The following is an 18670-nucleotide window of genomic DNA, read 5'->3' as shown; positions in this document are numbered from 1 at the left end:
CTGGCCCTGCTCTGACCGTAGAGGTAGCTGGTAGCCATTCCTAGCCAGATCCTCCCAAGAATTTGCCCAGTCTTCTAAAAACCTCTAAGTTCATGCCCGTTATTGTCATTTATGGAGTGAATTCCATAGTTAAAACAGCAGCACAGAGATTTCAGTGACTCCTTTGCCCTTGATTTTAGCGTGCAGCTGTTCAGTTGGCCAACTAGATACCCCAATGCGAACCCAAACACAATGGGTTCTTCCCACTTGCGACTCTGTTGCCGACTCTGGAGGCAGAACATCCTGGCTAGTGGTCACCGATCGCCTTATTCCTCCCCAAATTTTGCATTGGCCAAGAGCCTTATTCGTCCATGGTTTAGCTACACGAAGCAAGATCGTTTACCTGGAAACAAAGGGCCCATAACTTTCCAGAAGCAAGACTAGGTGGTAACAAGCTTTGGACTAAGCAAAGGTGTGGCTGGTTGGTCTTGCTACCCTGTTCCCTTTCAACATTTTCCAGTTTCTGAGCATTGCTTGGATTAATTTTCGATACGGAGTCTTCCCTGAAAGGCCTGCAAAAGATTTGCGTGCCCTCCAGCATTCCTCGGATGAAAATGTCCCTATGATCACGTAAGGAATTACACCAGCACTCAGGAATCCTGAGCCGATCAGGCTGTGGCCTGCGTTGTAACCACGTTAACTTGCTCCCTCATAACTTTGCACTCAAAGTCTAGCTTCCCATTTGATAGATAAATAGCAGAAAGCTCCACATCTGAGATCCAGATTTTTTGGGTAAGACTACAAAACTTGCGAGTGACACCTGCCGGGAGAATTAATGCAGCCAGAGTGCCACCTGGTGGTGCCACAAAATAAGTACACCTGCAAAATCTCCCTCCACCCCATTGTGTTGACCTTACCTGGCAGGCGAGAGTCTAAGTGCACTTTTAACTAGGTGAGTAAGGGGTCAGTCCCATGAGTGGTACTCCTTGAGAAGAGCTCTAACATAGATGGTCCACTTGGTCCATTTCCCCCCACAATAATAATAATAAATTTTATTTATACCCCGCCCTCCCCAGCCAAGACTGGGCTCAGGGCGGCTAGCACCTGGTATAAAAACAATTGATTAAAATACAACTTCAAAACAAGATTAAAATACAACATTAAAATGCAGCCTCATTTCGGTAGAAACTCAAATCAAAAACTTTTTGGGGATGAAAACGTCAAATCTTCACCAAGGCCAACTATCCAGACTGGTCCTACGTGGGCCAGAAAAAAGCCAGGGAAGTCCCCAAATAGGAGTTCCATCACAGAAGGAGAAAGGAAAGAGGGGGAGGGGGATCAAGTTGATTCCAAGCCAAAGGCCAGGCAGAACAACTCTGTCTTACAGGCCCTGTGGAAAGAAATCAGATCCTGCAGCCAAAGCCCAACCAGATCCCCCTGGAAAGCTCAGAACAGTGGCGGACCAACATTTTTGGGTCCCTGAAGGTCGAACTGTTATGAGGGCTGCTCCGCAACCAGCAATGGGGTCTGGGTAATCACTGCTTTCTTCTTTACCACATCTGTACTTCTGACTCTCAAACTTGGGGGTTCTTGAAATACATACTGCAAAAGATAAATCGTGTGACTCAAATTGTGTCTACTAGACCTCAAAACGCTAAGCAGCATGGACTAAATTTGCTTCTGGGGTCTGGGGGATGAGGCGCTCTGAAGCTTAAACATCATTAGTTTTGTAGTAGAGCCGCTCCTGGCTCAGCAGCAGAGCAGGGAGGCAATAGCGCTCCCTGCTGTCGCCCTCCGGCAATTGCCGCTGCATTGAGAGAGACTGAATCTGGGGGGTCTGCTTAGCTGCAGAAGGCAGGGTGGTGTGTCACAAGCTGCTGCTGAAAAGGATCTATACCCAGGAAGGGAACCAAGTCACTGGCAGAGAGCACCTGCCGTCCAGACTGAAGGTCACAGGTTAAATCTCTGGCGTCTCAGGGTAGAAATGGGAATGCTCCTGTCTGAAACACTGTAGAGCTGTTGCCAGAATGTGGACAAGACTGAACCAGATCGGCCCAGCAGTCTGGGCTGGCTCCATGTTCTGTGTCATCCCCCACCCAAAAGGCCTTTCAGAATCCCACCCAGCAAATTTATTCTTGATGGTGTTCTTTAAAGGGGCTTCTGTTTCTGTTCGTTGGCTGGGGTGTGTGTGAGACTAGGGGGTACGAACCCCTGCCCCCCAATCAGACTTACCCCTTTTCCCATTCCCCACCCCTGACCAAACCCTTCTCCCTTTACAATTCGCCCTCTCTTCCTACTCCCAAATCCCACCCCCTTTTGCTTGCTTCTTTAGCCCCTTCCATCTTTTTAATGATATTTTTAACATGCAAACTGCTTTTGTGGAACAACGGCTTGGTTTCTGTTCAGCGCTATTGTGTGAAATCTTTTCTTTTATATCGCAAAACATGCTGCTGCAATGGTGTTGACTATGGACCTTCCAAGGTTCCCTATTTTCCAGGGACGGTCCCAGAGTTACAGAAGCCGTCCCGGTTTCTGATTCGATCCTGGAATGTCCCATTTTCCCTTAGGACGTCCCTATTTCCATCGGAGAAATGTTGGAAGGTATGGAGTTCTCTTAACCCCATAGCCATCTAAAGGCAGCCCTGTATAGAGAAGGTTTTCTTTTAATGTTTTGTGTACAGTGGTACCTCGGGTTACATACGCTTCAGGTTACAGACTCTGCTAACCCAGAAATAGTGCTTCAGGTTAAGAACTTTGCTTCAGGATGAGAACAGAAATCGTGCTCCGGCGGCACAGCGGCAGCAGGAGGCCCCATTAGCTAAAGTGGTGCTTCAGGTTAAGAACAGTTTCAGGTTAAGAATGGACCTCCGGAACGAATTAAGTACTTAACCCGAGGTACCAGTCTGTTGGAATCCGCCCAGAGTGGCTGGGGTAGCCCAGTCAGATGGGCAGGGTATAAATAGATGATGACGATGATGATGATAATAGAATAGAAGGTGCTTATTTTCATCCAAAAAATGTTGGGGTGTGTGTGTGTGTGATTAGAGCGCCAATGCTGAAGATGAGAAGAGGCCTGGTGATAGGTCTCAGCCACATCTTCAGGTAGGTATGAGAATTGTTGCTGGCCTGAAACTGGACAGCTTCTGCCAGCCTGGACCACCTTGTGAATATAGGATTCCCCCGGAACCCGCTGTTTCTAAAAATGGCAACCATTTTGACTTATGCCACTCCTCTCTCCAACAGCCATTTTGTGACTGACACTCATAGCACTTCCCTAAAAAATCCAGATATTCCCGCTGTTCTAAAAATATCGGCGATGCTGCTTTTAGGAAACATTCGCACCATACATTTAAAGCACAACTTCCAACAGTCATGGCTTCCCCCAAAGGATTCTGGGAGCTGTTGTTAGTCAGGGGTGCTGAGACCAGTTATTCCCCTTACAGAGAGTGTGTGTGTTGTTTAGCAATCAATACTCTTTCTCATGAAATTCTGGGAAATGTAGTTCTGTGAGGGCAAAGCATAGTCAAAACACTGTGTGCAATGATGGGTGGGAATGCCTGTCTCTCCCCCCCCAAAAAACGGTCCCCTTTTTAATTTCCGTTTTTTCCCTTTCCTTTTTTGCCAAGCACATAAAGCTGAATGCGTAGGACTTGCGAGTTACCTGTTCACACACCATGGGATCTCTTTGGTAAAAGTCACGGGATGCGGAGCCAAACTTTACAAAACTTAAATTTTATTGGACGTGAAACCGCCTACAGAGGTATAATCCCAAACCACAAAACCTCAGCCCACCGGGGTGTACATTTACGAACTCAAAGCTTCGTTGTAAATCATTGCCAGGGCACCCAGGAAAGTGACGTATTCCTGGAAGTTCACCACTTGGTCCCCATTGCGGTCCAGATCTTTCATTAATGCCTGTATCTCTGCATCTTGCAGTTTCTGGAATAGACAACGAAATCACAAATTTAGAATGCTCAGTGGAACAAGGCCTTTGCTTTCCGTTTCAACATTTGAGGCGATTTTCTGGGAAACTTGTGGGGGGAGGCAAGGTTTAGTATGAATAATAGCATTACTTTTATCGCAGGTGGGGGAAAGCGATGGGAGATGCTGTTGGCGACACCTTGCTCCTCCTTTAATGCTGTCTGAGTCTCGCTCTGCACATGCACAGAAGGCGTTCTTTATACCCTCCTTTTGGGATTAAGACCTCGCCCTGGCACCTGACTGTCTCCTATACTTTCTCATTTCCTGAGGCCATCGCGCGACAGATTCGTCTCCGTGGCTTCCTGAACATTTGATGGAATTTTAACTGAAAAGCTCCTTTATTGAGGATTTAGCCCAAAGCGGGTCATGAAGGGACTGTTTCACCTGCTTCCCACCCGTTCATACCCCCCCTGCTCGTTCTCTCCATCCACCCACATGCTTCTCCACTTGTGGGGAAAGGTCTAGGGTGGGTGGGTGTCCTTCTGTATCCAAGACCACATAACACCGGTCTTGAAAGACCTACATTGGCTCCCAGCACTTTGCAGAGCACAATTCAAAGTCTTGGTGTTGACCTTTAAAGCCCTAAATGGCCTCAGTCCAGTATACCTGAAGGAGCGTCTCCACCCCCATCGTTCAACCAGGACACTGAGGTCCAGCGCTGAGGACCTTCTGGCGGTTCCCTCCCTGTGAGAAGTGAAGTTACAGGGAACCAGGCAGAGGGTCTTCTCGGTGGTGGCACCCGCCCTGTGGAACGCCCTCCCACCAGATGTCAAAGAGAACAACAACTATCTGACATTTAGGAGACATCTTAAAGCAGCCCTGTTCAGGGAAGTTTTTAATGTGTGACATCTTAGTGTATTTTTGGTCTTTGTGGAGGCTGCCCAGAGTGGCTGAGGAGGCCAGGCCAAATGGGCGGGGTACAAATAAATTATTATTATTATTATTAAGCAACAGGGGCAAGCCGTTTTGAGCCAGTGGGGATATACGGTAGGTCATACGGCTTAATCTACCCCACCATGGTCACATTGCAGAGCTTTTAATTTGGTGGGGGGAGAGAGAGAGAGCGAGAGACAGGATTTGTCCCTGTGTAGCCCCAGCTTCCTTCATCCTCAAATAGGAACTCTGAGCATATTTGGTCCTTTCCCCCATCCTCACCGGTCCAATGGTGAGCTCCTTCTGAATCAGCTCCTTCAATTCCTTCTTGCTTAGGGTGTTCTTATCGCCATCCTTGCCGGCGTATCTGTGGAAGGTGACAACCAGCAGGCCGATAGCTTGGTCAAGAGGTGCTGCCATGGCGAGAGATCTGAAAAAGGGGCAAGACAGAACGGGGAGAGTTCAAGAGGCTGTACGGATTGGGAGGGGAAAGCCGGCCTTCCAAAGCTTTCCTGCTGCCTACTTCTCTAACGCAAAGGGAGGCGGGTGGCGCTGTGGGTTAAACCACAGAGCCTAGGGCTTGCTGATCAGAAGGTTGGCGGTTCAAATCCCCGTGACGGGGTGAGCTCCCGTTTCTCGGTCCCTGCTCCTGCCAACCTAGCAGTTCGAAAGCACGTCCAAGGGCAAGTAGATAAATAGGTACCACTCTGGCAGAAAGGTAAACGGCGTTTCCGTGCGCTGCTCTGGTTTGCCAGAAGCGGCTTAGTCATGCTGTCCACAAGACCCGGAAGCTGTACGCCGGCTCCCTCAGCCAATAAAGCGAGATGAGTGCTGCAACCCCAGAGTCGGCCATGACTGGACCTCATGGTCAGGGGTCCCTTTACCTTTACCTCTCTAACACACTTACTTTACAGTGGTACCTCGGGTTACATACGCTTCAGGTTACATACGCTTCAGGTTACAGACTCCGCTAACCCAGAAATAGTGCTTCAGATTAAGAACTTTGCTTCAGGATAAGAACAGAAATCGGGCTCCGGCGGCACAGCGGCAGCAGGAGGCCCCATTAGCTAAACTGGTGCTTCAGGTTAAGAACAGTTTCAGGTTAAGAACGGACCTCCGGAAAGAATTAAGTACTTAACCCGAGGTACCACTGTATTTTATTTAATAAAAATCCCATAAGCATCACTGCGTCTGCATGAGCAGCAGAGAACAAGTTTAAAGAGCTGCAGGCACGGGTTCGAGTTGCACTTGTTAATGTAAAACAGGGCTGGGGAACTTATCTTCAGCCTGAGGGCCAGACAGCCTTCCGGGGGCCACAGGCAAAAGTGGCTGACCTGACAAATGTGAATTTTGCCCTTGTACACTAGGCAACTTTCTCTGTACACTACCCTCCATCCAGGCTAGGAAGAAGCTTCTGTTGGACTTCTAAGCCAGGCAGAAACAAGGAACGTGGAAATAAGGGCTGCTGAGGGGTATGTCTCAGGAAAAAGACAAAAAATGCAACATGGAGGGGGGTCCCAGGGGCCAAACAGAGAAGCTGTAGGCCCACATTTAGTTCCTGGGGCCTGAGGTTCACTACCCATATTCCTTTTCTTTTTAAAAGTTGGTTCCAGTTTTTGTTTTGACTGCAACAAAGAAAGAAAATATTTAGATGAAGGGGGTGGGGATGGCAGTCTGGTAGCACCACGTTCACTGCAAAAATAAGGCAACTGCTTTCCCCAAGGCAATTTTTTTTTTGGGGGGGGGGACTTGTTCTACAAGCTTGCAACGTGGTTCGGGTTAAACCGGGAAGGGTATGCATGTAGGGTGCCTATTGGCTAGCACCTGTGATGTCACTTGGTTGCCTCTCCTCACAGTCTGTGGGAGAGTTTCCCAATGCTTTTAGGATGCGTGAAAAAAGTATTAATATAATGCATCGCTTTATAATACTGGTTTTTGTTTTTTTTTAATAAAGGGTAGCCCATCTGTAGGGACGCAGGTGGCGCTGTGGGTTAAAGCCTCAGCGCCTAGGACTTGCCGATCGAAAGGTCGGCGGTTCGAATCCCTGCGGCGGGGTGCGCTCCCGCTGCTCGGTCCCAGCGCCTGCCAACCTAGCAGTCCGAAAGCACCTCCGGGTGCAAGTAGATAAATAGGGACCGCTTACCAGCGGGAAGGTAAACGGCGTTTCCGTGTGCGGCTCTGGCTCGCCAGATGCAGCTTTGTCACACTGGCCACGTGACCCGGAAGTGTCTCCGGACAGCGCTGGCCCCTGGCCTCTTAAGTGAGATGGGCGCACAACCCCAGAGTCTGTCAAGACTGGCCCGTACGGGCAGGGGTACCTTTACCTTTACCTAGCCCATCTGAAATAAGAGGTGGAGGAAGGACTTGTAGCTCAGAGATAAGAGTGTCTGCTTTTTATGCACAAGATCCTGGGTTCAATATCCAGCTGGGACTGGGGGAGACCTTTTTCTGAAACTCTGGAGAGCCTCTGCCAATGGTTTGACTCAACAGAACAGCTTCCTATGTTCCGGGGGACAGAGGTCAGGCAGGCTTAGGACTGAGCTATAATTTGTCTTGCGACTAGGCCCACTCGCCCATTGTGATATCCTCTCTTGGCATGGCCTGTTGCCAGGAGACAGTGTGTCCTTGTGGCACTCTGTCATCCTAGCTGATCACAGGGTGCGGTCTCTTAATCCTGGGAAGGAACATGCCCACAGGGGTAAGGACCAGAAGTCTTAGAAGTCACAGCAAGAGGTGTTATTTTAGGCTTAACGCTTCTCCTGTGCTGAAAGCTGAGCGACGAGAGGAGGAGAATCCTCTCTCGTCCCAACCCACATCAAGGCAGCGACTCTCTCGCTGAGCTGCCTGCGGGCCTTCCCTTAAAAATAAAGTAAGATTCCACCCAAGAAAGATGTTAAATTGTTTTTGTATGCCACAACGGCCGCCCAAATATTACTTGCTAAAAATTGGAAAAGACAAGAACTACCAATAGTGGAAGATTGGCAGATGAAGATGATTGGCTTTTCGGAGCAAGCTGACCTGACTGGAAGAATCCGCGACCAGAAAGAAGGGGAGTTTCAAGAGGACTGGAGGAAATTTAAGGACTATTTGAATAAATATTGTAATATAAAAAATTAGAAATTACTTGAAAGAAACAAATAGGCCTAGGATCAAATTAAGTTATAATTAAATAAATGGGATTCAGAATGTTAAGAAAAGTGAATAAGATGGACTATAATTGGAAATTGTTTTAGTTAATAATGATATTGGAAAGCTGTTACTTTTAATTACACGAAAACCCAGAAGGGAGGGATTTGAGGAAGTCAACCAAGATGTTTAAAAGGTTGGATTTGTGAAGAATTAAGTTTGTTATTATTGTCTATCTGTTTATTGTCCCCCCCCCTTTTTTTCCTTTTTCCTTTTCTGTTTTTGTGTAGCATCTTGCTTTGTGGTTTGTGTTATCACGGTGGAAAATTTAATAAAATTTATTTTAAAAATAAATAAATAAAAATAAAGTAAGATTCCAGTCCTCATAGTTCCGGATTAAGGTCTGACTTAATTGGGAATAGAGGAAGCTGCAGTATATTGAGTCAGAGCTGTGGTCCATCTAACTCACTACTGTATACACTGACCGGCAGCAGCTCGTCAGAATTTCAGGCAGGGTTCTCTCCAAGTCGGGCATTGAACCTACAAGGTGCTGTGCTGCAAAAAGTATGATAGGCAGCGGCAGCCGCAGCAGTTTCAAGATCCAGTTCCGCAAGTTCTCATTTTTGCACAATCTTAAGAATCAACAACCCACCCTGAATCCGTCATGGTTTATGAGAACAGCAGTGGTTTCTAGATGGGTTTTTTTTTAAGGTGGTGGTGATCTTATCTGGCCTCTTCAGAGAGAGTGAGAAAGCATACAGGGTGTTCTTGCTGGGCGGAAAAAGATCACCACCTTATCTACAGGTGCAATAGCAAACAGAAGGGGCACGGAAGCAGCGCATCAAATCCTCACGGGGTCTCTGCCATGGGAGCATATTCACCCAGTGCTTTTCTAGCTGCACTGGCTCCTGGTGGAGTACAGGGTCAGATTTAAGGTGCTGGTTCTGACCTTTAAAGCCCTTCATGGCCTAGGACCCTTGTACCTACGGGACCGCCTCTCCTGGTATGCCCCACGGAGGACCTTAAGGTCCATAAATAGCAACACTCTAGAGGTCCCATGCCCTAAGGAAGTCAGATTAGCCTCAACCAGAGCCAGGGCCTTTTCAGCACTGGCTCCGGCCTGGTGGAACGCTCTGTGTCATGAGACCAGGGCCCTGTTGGATCAGATTTCTTTCCGCAGGGCCTGTAAGACAGAGTTGTTCCGCCTGGCCTTTGGCTTGGAGTCAATTTGATTCCCTCCCCCTCTTTCTTTTTTTCCTTTCTCCTCCTGTGATGAGGCTGCATTGTAATGTTTAATTTTGTATTTTAATCTTGTTTCTTAGGTTGTATTCATTCAACTTGTTTTTATTATTGGTTGTTAGCCGCCCTGAGCCCAGCCTTGGCTGGGGAGGGCGGGGTATAATAATAATAATAATAATAATAATAATAATAATAATAATAATAATTGCTGTTCCCTTTGTCTGCAGTTTGGGGCATCCCCAGTCTCCGTCCCCCCAACGCAGTAGCAAATGAAAACCACACGAGGCCCGATGACATGTGCTCGACAGCTAGATTTGTGGAGAGAGAGAGCAAGGCCCAGCCACGCCCTACAGGTGTGCTGCCTCACCATTGAGCAAATTGCATAGGGACCAGTTGCCTGTGGAAATGAGGGCATTGGGGAGCAACCTGGCGCCCTACAGAACTACAGTTCCCATCAGCCTCGGCTGGCACAAGAAGTGGCCAAGGATGATGGGAGTTGTGGTCCAACCACTAACCTGCGGGCCCTTCAGGATGCGGTTGGACTACAACTCTCATCACCTTTGGCCATTGGCTGATGGGAGCTGTAGTTGTCCCATAGGTCACAGATGCTCCCATTCCTGTTCTAGAGGATGGCATATAATCACACCCATCTAAAACACTCTTATTCCATGGCTTCCCCCTAGGCACCCTGGGAACTGCAGGTAATTTATTATTATCATTAATATCATCATTAATTTGCACCCCGCCCATCTGACCGGGTTGCCCCAGCCACTCTGGGCAGCTTCCAACACATATAAAATCATAATAAAATATTAAACATTAAAAAACACAGGGGTAGGCAAACTAAGGCCCGGGGACCGGATCCGGCCCAATCGCCTTCTAAACCCGGCCCGCAGACGGTCCGGGAATCAGCGTGTTTTTACACGAGTAGGAAGTGTCCTTTTATTTAAAATGCATCTCTGGGTTATCTGTGGGGCATAGGAATTCGTTCATTATTATTTTTTCAAAATATAGTCTGGCCCCCCACAAGGTCTGAGGGGCAGGGGACCGGCCCCCTGCTGAAAAAGTTTTCTGACCCCTGGTTTACAGGATGCTTGTAGGGAAGTTAAAAGGGCATGGCAGTTAAAAGCGGCATGAGGGCGCTTTAAATGTAGGATGCAAATGTTTTGCAACGAAATTACTGGGACTGTGTGCATTATCACGCCTCCCCACCAGAGGCCAGGAGGGCGTGTGGCGCAGTCTTGATGCGCAAAGTTTGCAAGCGGCACAAGCTAAGCAAGCATGGAGGGGGGGGGAATCCGTGGGTGCGTGTGATGCCCCACCCTTGGGCAATTCCCTATTTCTGTCACCCATCACCCCCCCTCCCCAAACATCCTTCCTTTTTCCTGCGCTCTTGCAGCACAGCTTCATGCGTCAGGCTCCAAACTGTCTCCGTTTGGACTCTGGGCACCTCCCAGTTTCGAGAGGCTTGCAAAATTCCTCGGGTGGGGAGCGCAACGCCCACCCGCTCCCTCCCCGCAGCCGTGGAAAAACCCCACATGGCAAAGGCTTGGGTTGGGGGGAAGCGCATTTTGCCCAATGGAAGCAAAGCCGAGGGAATGTAAGTTTCCATTTACAAGGGAGCGGCTCCCTGAGCGCAAAAGAGCGACGCGCTCGCTGCTGTAGTTCAGCGGCGAGAGGACAAGCGCTCTGCGTATGCCCAGAGACACCGCCTTTATTATTGCAGCTTAAATCTCAAACCTGCGGGTGGGGCAGAGGAGAGAGAGAGAGGGGCATTGAATTCCAGAGCTGTACTAACTCCGGATTTCCCGTTTGCATTTTGGCTTCTGGTTAAGTCGCTTCCAGACTTTCTGCCCAAGAGAGAGAGAGAGAGAGTCTGAAAGCGACTTAACCAGAAGCCAAAATGCAAACGGGAAATCCGGAGTTAGAACAGCTCTAGAATTCAACGCCCCCCCTCTCTCTTTTGCAGAAAGTGACGCCTAAATGAGAAGAGTAGAAGTAATGAAAAGGTTTTTAAGAAAGAGGTTTTAAACGAAAGAGCACCCAATATTTGAATGGAGGAGGAACATCATTAAATAAACCATTGCACCCTTAACTCGCGTTGCTAAGCTGCTCTCCTGTACTTATGCAAACCCCGTTGAACTCAAGGGGCTTACTTCCGAGTAGACCTATCGGATCTCCCTGTCAAGAACGAGGGAGGGGAGGGCTAGGCAAAAGGATCTTTCTGATAGGGCAGAAAGGATATTAAAAGGTTCGACTTTTTTCCAAACTATTCCTAGGTTAGTGGGGAGGAAACCACATCTCTGAAATGGTCTCTCGACTGTCCCTAAGGAGGAAAAAAGAACAGGGGAACTAGGAATGAGGAGGGAGAGGCACATCTGGAGCAAAAAAGCGACACATCTGGCTCATGGACCAGGGAAATCTTCTGCAAAAGCTCAGGAGATGATGGGAACGAAATGGAGGAGCCGTGGATGGGAGGAGCAGGATTCAAGACTTACCAGAAGCGAGATGGTCCGGTGCTGAGTGGCAGGAAGCGATGGGGAAAGTGGTAGCCCACAGCTGGGGCAGCCTGGACTTAATAGGCAGAGGCGGAGCCGAGGCTGTCCCAGGAGGCAGCTGATTGGATGCAAAGAGGAACAACGCCCCCCCCATCCCAAAACTTTCTGTGTATTTCAAACTCCACCTTTATTTGCTGTATTAACTCTTTCCCAGGTTCCAGACCCTCCAACACTTCTCAGGTGCAGAGAGAGAGAAAGAGAGTGGAGAGGGAAGAGAGACTTTTTGCCTATTTCCACCCAGAGGGCTAGAAACTTGTCATTTCTTCCCTTTCACAGACTTTATCTCTTTGCTCTGTGCCTTGGTTTCCCTTTCCAGATGAGCTTCCTTCTTTCCCTTCCATCCATCCACCCACCCACCTCTCTTTCTCTCTTCTTTTTCCTCTGGGCCTCAGTTTCCCCTCCAGGTGTTCGTTCGGTCCTTCGTTTGTTCTTGTGCCTCAGTTTCCCCTCCGTGTCTGTCTGTCCGCCCTTCAAATCAAACTGAGATTTGACGGGCCCTTAAACACACAGCCGGATCCCCTGATCATTTTCAAAGAACGTGTGTGTATACATACATACCGTATTTTTTGCTCTATAAGACTCACTTTTTCCCTCCTAAAAAGTAAGGGGAAATGTGTGTGCGTCTTATGGAGTGAATGCAGGCTGCGCAGCTATTCCAGAAGCCAGAACAGTAAGAGGGATTGCTGCTTTCACTGCGCAGCGATCCCTCTTGCAGTTCTGGCTTCTGAGATTCAGAATATTTTTTTTCTTGTTTTCCTCCTCCAAAAACTAGGTGCGTCTTGTGGTCTGGTGCATCTTATAGAGTGAAAAATATGATATATATATTAGGGGCTGCTGTCTGTGCCCAGCCTACCCCTTTCCTCTGTCCCCATCCCTGATGAACCCCCCTCCCTTGATATCTAACTCACCCCCTCGCCTATCCCCCCCCCTCTATTGGCAGCCATGCAAATAACTGAGCATGGTGACACCTTACATCTTTATGCATATATATATGTGCCTGTTTATTTTCTAACTTGCTGCATGGAAATTACAGTGGCACCTTGGGTTACAGACGCTTCAGGTTACAGACACTTCAGGTTACAGACTCCGCTAACCCAGAAATAGTACCTCGCGTTAAGAACTTAGCTTCAGGATGAGAACAGAAATTGTGCTCTGGTGGTACAGCAGCAGCGGGAGGCCCCATTAGCTAAAGTGGTGCTTCAGGTTAAGAACAGTTTCAGGTTAAGAACGGACCTCCGGAACGAATTAAGTTCTTAACCAGAGGTACCACTGTACCTTTTCAAAGCATGGCAACAGGCAAAGGCTTATAGTAAGACTCACTACCCGGTCACCCCCATCCTCATATTTTCAGAATACCCTCTGCCTGCTTCCTACAAAACCAGCTGTACCAGTTCCTTTAAGAGCGATAAATGAGTGTTTGGCCTTGCCAAGGAGATCTGTTTGGACGTCTCATTTTCACACAAGGGGCCACCTTCCCTTCTGAGTGACCTGCCAGTGGTTGGCGGGGCTGGAAGCAGAACTAACAAATATATGCGTGCAACTTTTCTGTTATTGGGAACTGTAGTTTGCCAGAGGGTCTTCAAACAGCTCTCAGCACCCTGAACAAACTACAGTGCTACCCTGTTACCTAGTCCCTGTTCCCCACCCTTGTTGACACACAGACCTCTCACTCTCCCTAGCTAGCAACGTTCCTCAGATTCTCCAATACTTTCTCTCTGGGCTTTCACATATAGGACAGGGTGTGTGTGGAATGAAAAGAGACCGGTTTGCATGCGAGTCGATTTGCTAACATCTACATACTGGTGCCAATCTTAAAATGATTACTGTAATTTAAACAGGAATCCGGGAGGTGTCAGCCTCATGGAGAAGATGGTGACTGGGTGATGTGGGTGCCTGTTCAGTCTGCTGCACGGGTGTTCGGTTACCTGCAGACGGGCAATTTCATCACTTCTCCCTTTTGGAGTTCCTTATCCTTAAGCTTGGACGCGGGTGGCGCTGTGGGTTAAACCACAGAGCCTAGGACTTGCCGATCAGAAGGTCGGTGGTTCGAATCCCCATGACGGTGTGAGCTCCTGTTGCTCTGTCCCTGCTCCTGTCAACCTAGCAGTTCAAAAGCACCTCAAAGTGCAAGTAGATAAACAGGTACCGCTCCAGCGGGAAGGTAAACAGCGTTTCCGTGCATTGCTCTGGTTCGCCAGAAGAGGCTTAGTCATGCTGGCCACATGACCTGGAAGCTGTACGCCGGCTCCCTCAGCCACTAAGTGAGATGAGCGCCGCAACCCCAGAGTCGGTCACGACTGGACCCAATGGTCAGGGGTCCCTTTACCTTTACTATCCTTAAGCCAGATCAGATATGGCCATTCAAATAGAGCTGGAGTGGACCAAAGCGGCCCTCCAGCTTCTCTTCCTGGCCCTCAGAATTCTCCCCAGCCACACCCACTTCCTCCAGGCCACGCCCTCTGGTAATGTCTCAATACTTCCCCGATCGGAGGGATAAGTTTGTTTGTGTGTGTGTGTGTGTGTGTGTGTGTGTGTAAGCTAGTTTACGGTACAAAGATAAAGTTGACTATTTTCGGACTATTTAAATTAATATTGTAATATGATGAATTTGCAATCAGGATTCGAACTATGAGCAACAGAAAGAATTATGGTTATGATATAAAAAAGGGAAGATAGGGTGCCACAAAGGGGTAGAATTTAAAAAACCACGGAAAATGGGATAGGAAGTCGATAAAACAAAAGAAAAAAAATATTATCTATTGGGATTTTATGTGAAATTTGTAAAAAAGTAATAAAATGGTTTTCTGTTTTTTTTAAAAAAAGTTGACACTTGTTGCTCCGCACTGGTGTGTGGCCCCTAAAGCATTACCAAGAAGGGAAGGCGGCCCGCAATCTGATAAAGTTCCCCCCTCCTTGCAATACAGGACAGGGCACGTGACCAGCCTATCCACCAATCAAAATTGAGATGCTCTTGTGCACAGTGGTAGTGGGGATTGACTGGTAGGGCAGAAGGCAGGGAGCCTGACAGTAGGTGGCGCCAGAGTCGATGACAGGCAGAGCCCACGAATCCTACTTTTGTCCCCATCCTCCTCCTCCCTGCTGAGGAGGAACCCTGAGACGAAGGAGGAGGAAGCAGTTGTAAGAAGGAAGGAAGGCAGCTGCAGACTTGGGGCGGGTCAAGGGTGATGGGGCAAGTTCCCCCTTTCCCCCTAATGGGCCAGCCCCCTCACTGCAAATTGTGCAATGCCTTCATTATCAGAGCAAGGGGCGCTGGCTAAATTCTGCCCTGCAAAATTGCTGCTGCTTTGTTTATTTTGGCCCTCTGTGTTCCAGTTTTCATTTTCTCTGCAACAGCCTCCTGCCTCACCCCGCATTGCCAATTAAAAAGTAATGGATGGTATTTCTCCCCCCCCCTTTTTTCTCTGGGGAAAAACACATTAGATCAAACGTAATTACCTCCTGTAAAATGCATGCATTGCAGCCCAGGCAAGGACCACACACCATGACTAGGGCAACCCTGCAAAATTGGCTCGGAACGACACAGAACAGCATTCGCTTCCTCCCAAAACCGCCCAGAGAATTGTGAGCACATTTGAATGCATCCGAAACAGATGCGACCCGCAAGGAAAGGTTGCCGTGTGTTCCCGCTGAGGGTTGTAGCTAACAAGCCGCACCCTCTTCCAGGAAACTCCATTCCGTTCTCCCTCCTTGCTGCCCTGGTTTTTCTGTTCTCTTCCATCCCAGGTGAGCCAACATAGGAATTTCCCTGACACCAAGTCAGATCATTGCTACACCTGCACACAGACAGTGCTTTCTCCAGGCACGGAGTCTCTCCCAACCCTTGCGGGAGATGGCACTGGGGATCGATCCTGCGACCTTCTACATGCCAAGCAGCTGCTCTTGCACTGGGCCACGCCCCTTCCCCATAACATTTTGATGTATTTTTAATCCTTCTTGGAAGCTGCCCAGAGTAGCTGGGAAAACCCAGCCACATGGGCAGGGTACAAAAAATAAATTATTATTATTATTATTATTATTATTATTACATCTTGCAGCCACGGAGCACGTTCTGCCCTCGTTGGACATGGTTCCCTTCCATGTAAGGTTTTCTTTTTCCACCCTAAATATGTGTTTTTGGGTACTTCTGCAAACTTTGATATGGCCGGCCCTAATATTAGGTAGTGCAAGGGTCTGCTTCAGGCAGAGGGGTGGGTGGGTAGTTCTGCAGGCTGGAAGCTGCTGGTTGCTGCCTTCTGCAGTCCATTGGTTTGTGTGTGTGTGTGTATATATATATATATGCAGGTTTTGGTGTCCTCGGGTGTCTTCCCGTGTAAAAGTTGGGGTGTCTAGGCGACGTTTCGACGAGGTCTCACTCGTCATCTTCAGGCTGGTGCTTTCGGCTTCTTGTTACTGGAACAGAGCAGGATCTCAGTGTTTGAGTTCCTATAAATACTGTTGAGGGGGTGTGGTGTATAGCCTCCAATGTTCTGGGCAGAGAGGAAGTTCCCAGGCTAGTGTGCCTTTTCTTCTTTTGTTCCTTAATTACTTGAGGGATATCCTGAGTGATTTCTTGAGTGATATCCTGAGTACCACTTAGGTGGGTCATTAGGTGTGGATTAGCCCTCCCCACAAAAACTGACACCAGATCCAGAGGCACACAGAACGCCATCACCAATCAACCACACCAGACCCAAACCCAGACCCTCTCCACAGATAAATTACAGACACCATCCAGTAGCCAAACCATGGTGGCACCTCCGGATGCTGCACCCCCCTGCAATCCCTACACAGATCTGGCTGACACAAGCCACAAAACCACAGCTCGCCCCTATACACGAAGCCAAGCCAGAGCACAACTAAGTGCAGTACAGCCATCTTCTCAGAAAAACTCTTCACAAAGTTCAAGAGGTCAAGACACAAAGACTTTAGCAACTAATCCACACCTAATGACCCACCTAAGTGGTACTCAGGATATCACTCAAGAAATCACTCAGGATATCCCTCAAGTAATTAAGGAACAAAAGAAGAAAAGGCACACTAGCCTGGGAACTTCCTCTCTGCCCAGAACATTGGAGGCTATACACCACACCCCCTCAACAGTATTTATAGGAACTCAAACACTGAGATCCTGCTCTGTTCCAGTAACAAGAAGCCGAAAGCACCAGCCTGAAGATGACGAGTGAGACCTCGTCGAAACGTCGCCTAGACACCCCAACTTTTACACGGGAAGACACCCGAGGACACCAAAACCTGCATTCCTGTACCCGTGAAAATCTACGAAAGCATATATATATATATATATATATATATATATATATATATATATATATATATATATATATATATATGTTCTGAAATAATTTTCTTTAGGTCTTATATATATACAAACCAAGCTTGTACATCGATATATAAACCACATGTCTGAAACCCCACAGAAAGTCCTGAAACCATTTTGTCCCTCCCAAATTGACCTCAAACATTTCTCTGCAAGGTCGAAGGAAAATGGAAAAACCTCCCCACTGTCTCCTCCTTCACAAACCCTGTCTTAAGGGTATGTCTGTGTATGAATCGGGTGAGCCTGGGACCTGGCTCAGGAACTAACCATTTCTCATTACAAAAGACTGGCCAGGCTCCCCAGGGTATCCAACCAATTGACCATTAACAGGTCTGCCCGACAGGAGATAAACAACGCACTCAGATTTCTGTTGTAGACCGCCCTTTCTGTGATGTAGGTATGATGTACCTACGGGGTGGTCTTGAGTTACACCCCTTCTGTGATGTACGTATGATGTTTCTGGGGGTGGTCTTGGACTCCACCAATTAAAAATGTCTATATAAGGGCGGGCACACCTTTGTTTGGGGTCCTCCTCCTTTCCTGCGTGTGGGGGGAGCACCCTGTTGCAACAGATCAATAAAGATCAGGCTTACTAGCTGCTTTGCTTCTCAATATTCTCTGGTTGGCCTCTGTTATTTTCCCCGACCGATGGAGAACCTACAAAGGACTCTATCAGGGCTCTTGTGTCCCCCACAAGGGAATAAGGGCAGTTTTTTGTTTATTACAGTTTAAATCAACCAGCCATTTGCATATTCGTCAGTGAATTCGCCCCATCCTTTTGCTGGGTCTCCTTCCTTTCACCTGGAACAGAGCCCAGCTCCTCGGCTGAACAAACACCAGCCTTGAGTCCACATCAACCTGCTATGGCAATATGAATAGGAAACCTGAGCATGCATGAATGAGATCATGTCTCTGAGGGCTTCTCTGTTCTCTGTTTGCTCCAGGTGCACCAGGAAAGCTTTGGTTACAAAAGGAAGTGTTCTCTAGCAAGGATTGGAGAGAGCCTGAGTTCCTCCAGGCACTGTGGGAACCTGACTCTGCTCCAGTCCTAGCTAAGGATGGGCGAATGTTGCCCATATCAGTTTCTCAACTCCCCAGGGTTATCTTCTGTTCTCCACATTACCAGACCTGTTATGTACTGAAGTTCTCACCCTCGGCCAGCAGGGGGATATTGTAGATAGTTATGCAAATGAAGGATCGAAAGTGACGTTCAGTGATTGGATAGTTTTAGAAAGTTGCTACAGTAACGTTGTACTGGAACTCTATATAAGCAGGCTGACAGAGCCCTTCAGTTCTGTTCTGTTCTGGCCTGTGAATAAACAAGAGCTGTTTGAAGAATTGCTGTGTCGTCTGATATGTTCACCCACAACTTAACAACACCGGCTCGTGGTTCTGCCTTCAAAGGGGGGTGTATGCCACCTTGATCATCTCGGAGGTAAGGTGGAATATAAATGTAAAAATAAATAAATTGGCTTTTGTACTGCTTAGAAGCCTATTTTGGCCTTTGCAGGATAAATAAATAAACATTATTATTTGTAGCTTGGCCCCTCTCAGAAAACCCTAGGTTCACTTACTTTGG

At 48.0% G+C, this 18670-nt stretch overlaps 1 protein-coding gene across 1 annotated transcript; it reads right to left on the bottom strand.

The window, feature by feature from the left end:
* Nucleotides 1–3695: 3695 nt before the first annotated feature.
* On the bottom strand, nt 3696–11838 carry LOC309358701 (protein S100-A6-like). The gene is made up of 3 exons (XM_081892093.1): nt 11697–11838; nt 5116–5263; nt 3696–3918 (listed from the first exon to the last, which is right to left on the bottom strand). The coding sequence occupies exons 2-3, from the start codon at nt 5251–5253 to the stop codon at nt 3784–3786; spliced, it is 273 nt and encodes a 90-aa protein (XP_081748219.1). The 5' UTR covers nt 5254–5263; nt 11697–11838; the 3' UTR covers nt 3696–3783.
* Nucleotides 11839–18670: the final 6832 nt, after the last annotated feature.

This window comes from Podarcis melisellensis, assembly GCF_964234715.1.
Source record: "Podarcis melisellensis genome assembly, chromosome: 16".
NCBI lineage: Eukaryota > Metazoa > Chordata > Lepidosauria > Squamata > Lacertidae > Podarcis > Podarcis melisellensis.
The sequence above is the reverse complement of the archived record's forward strand: the minus strand, read 5'-3'. Positions and strand labels throughout refer to the sequence as shown.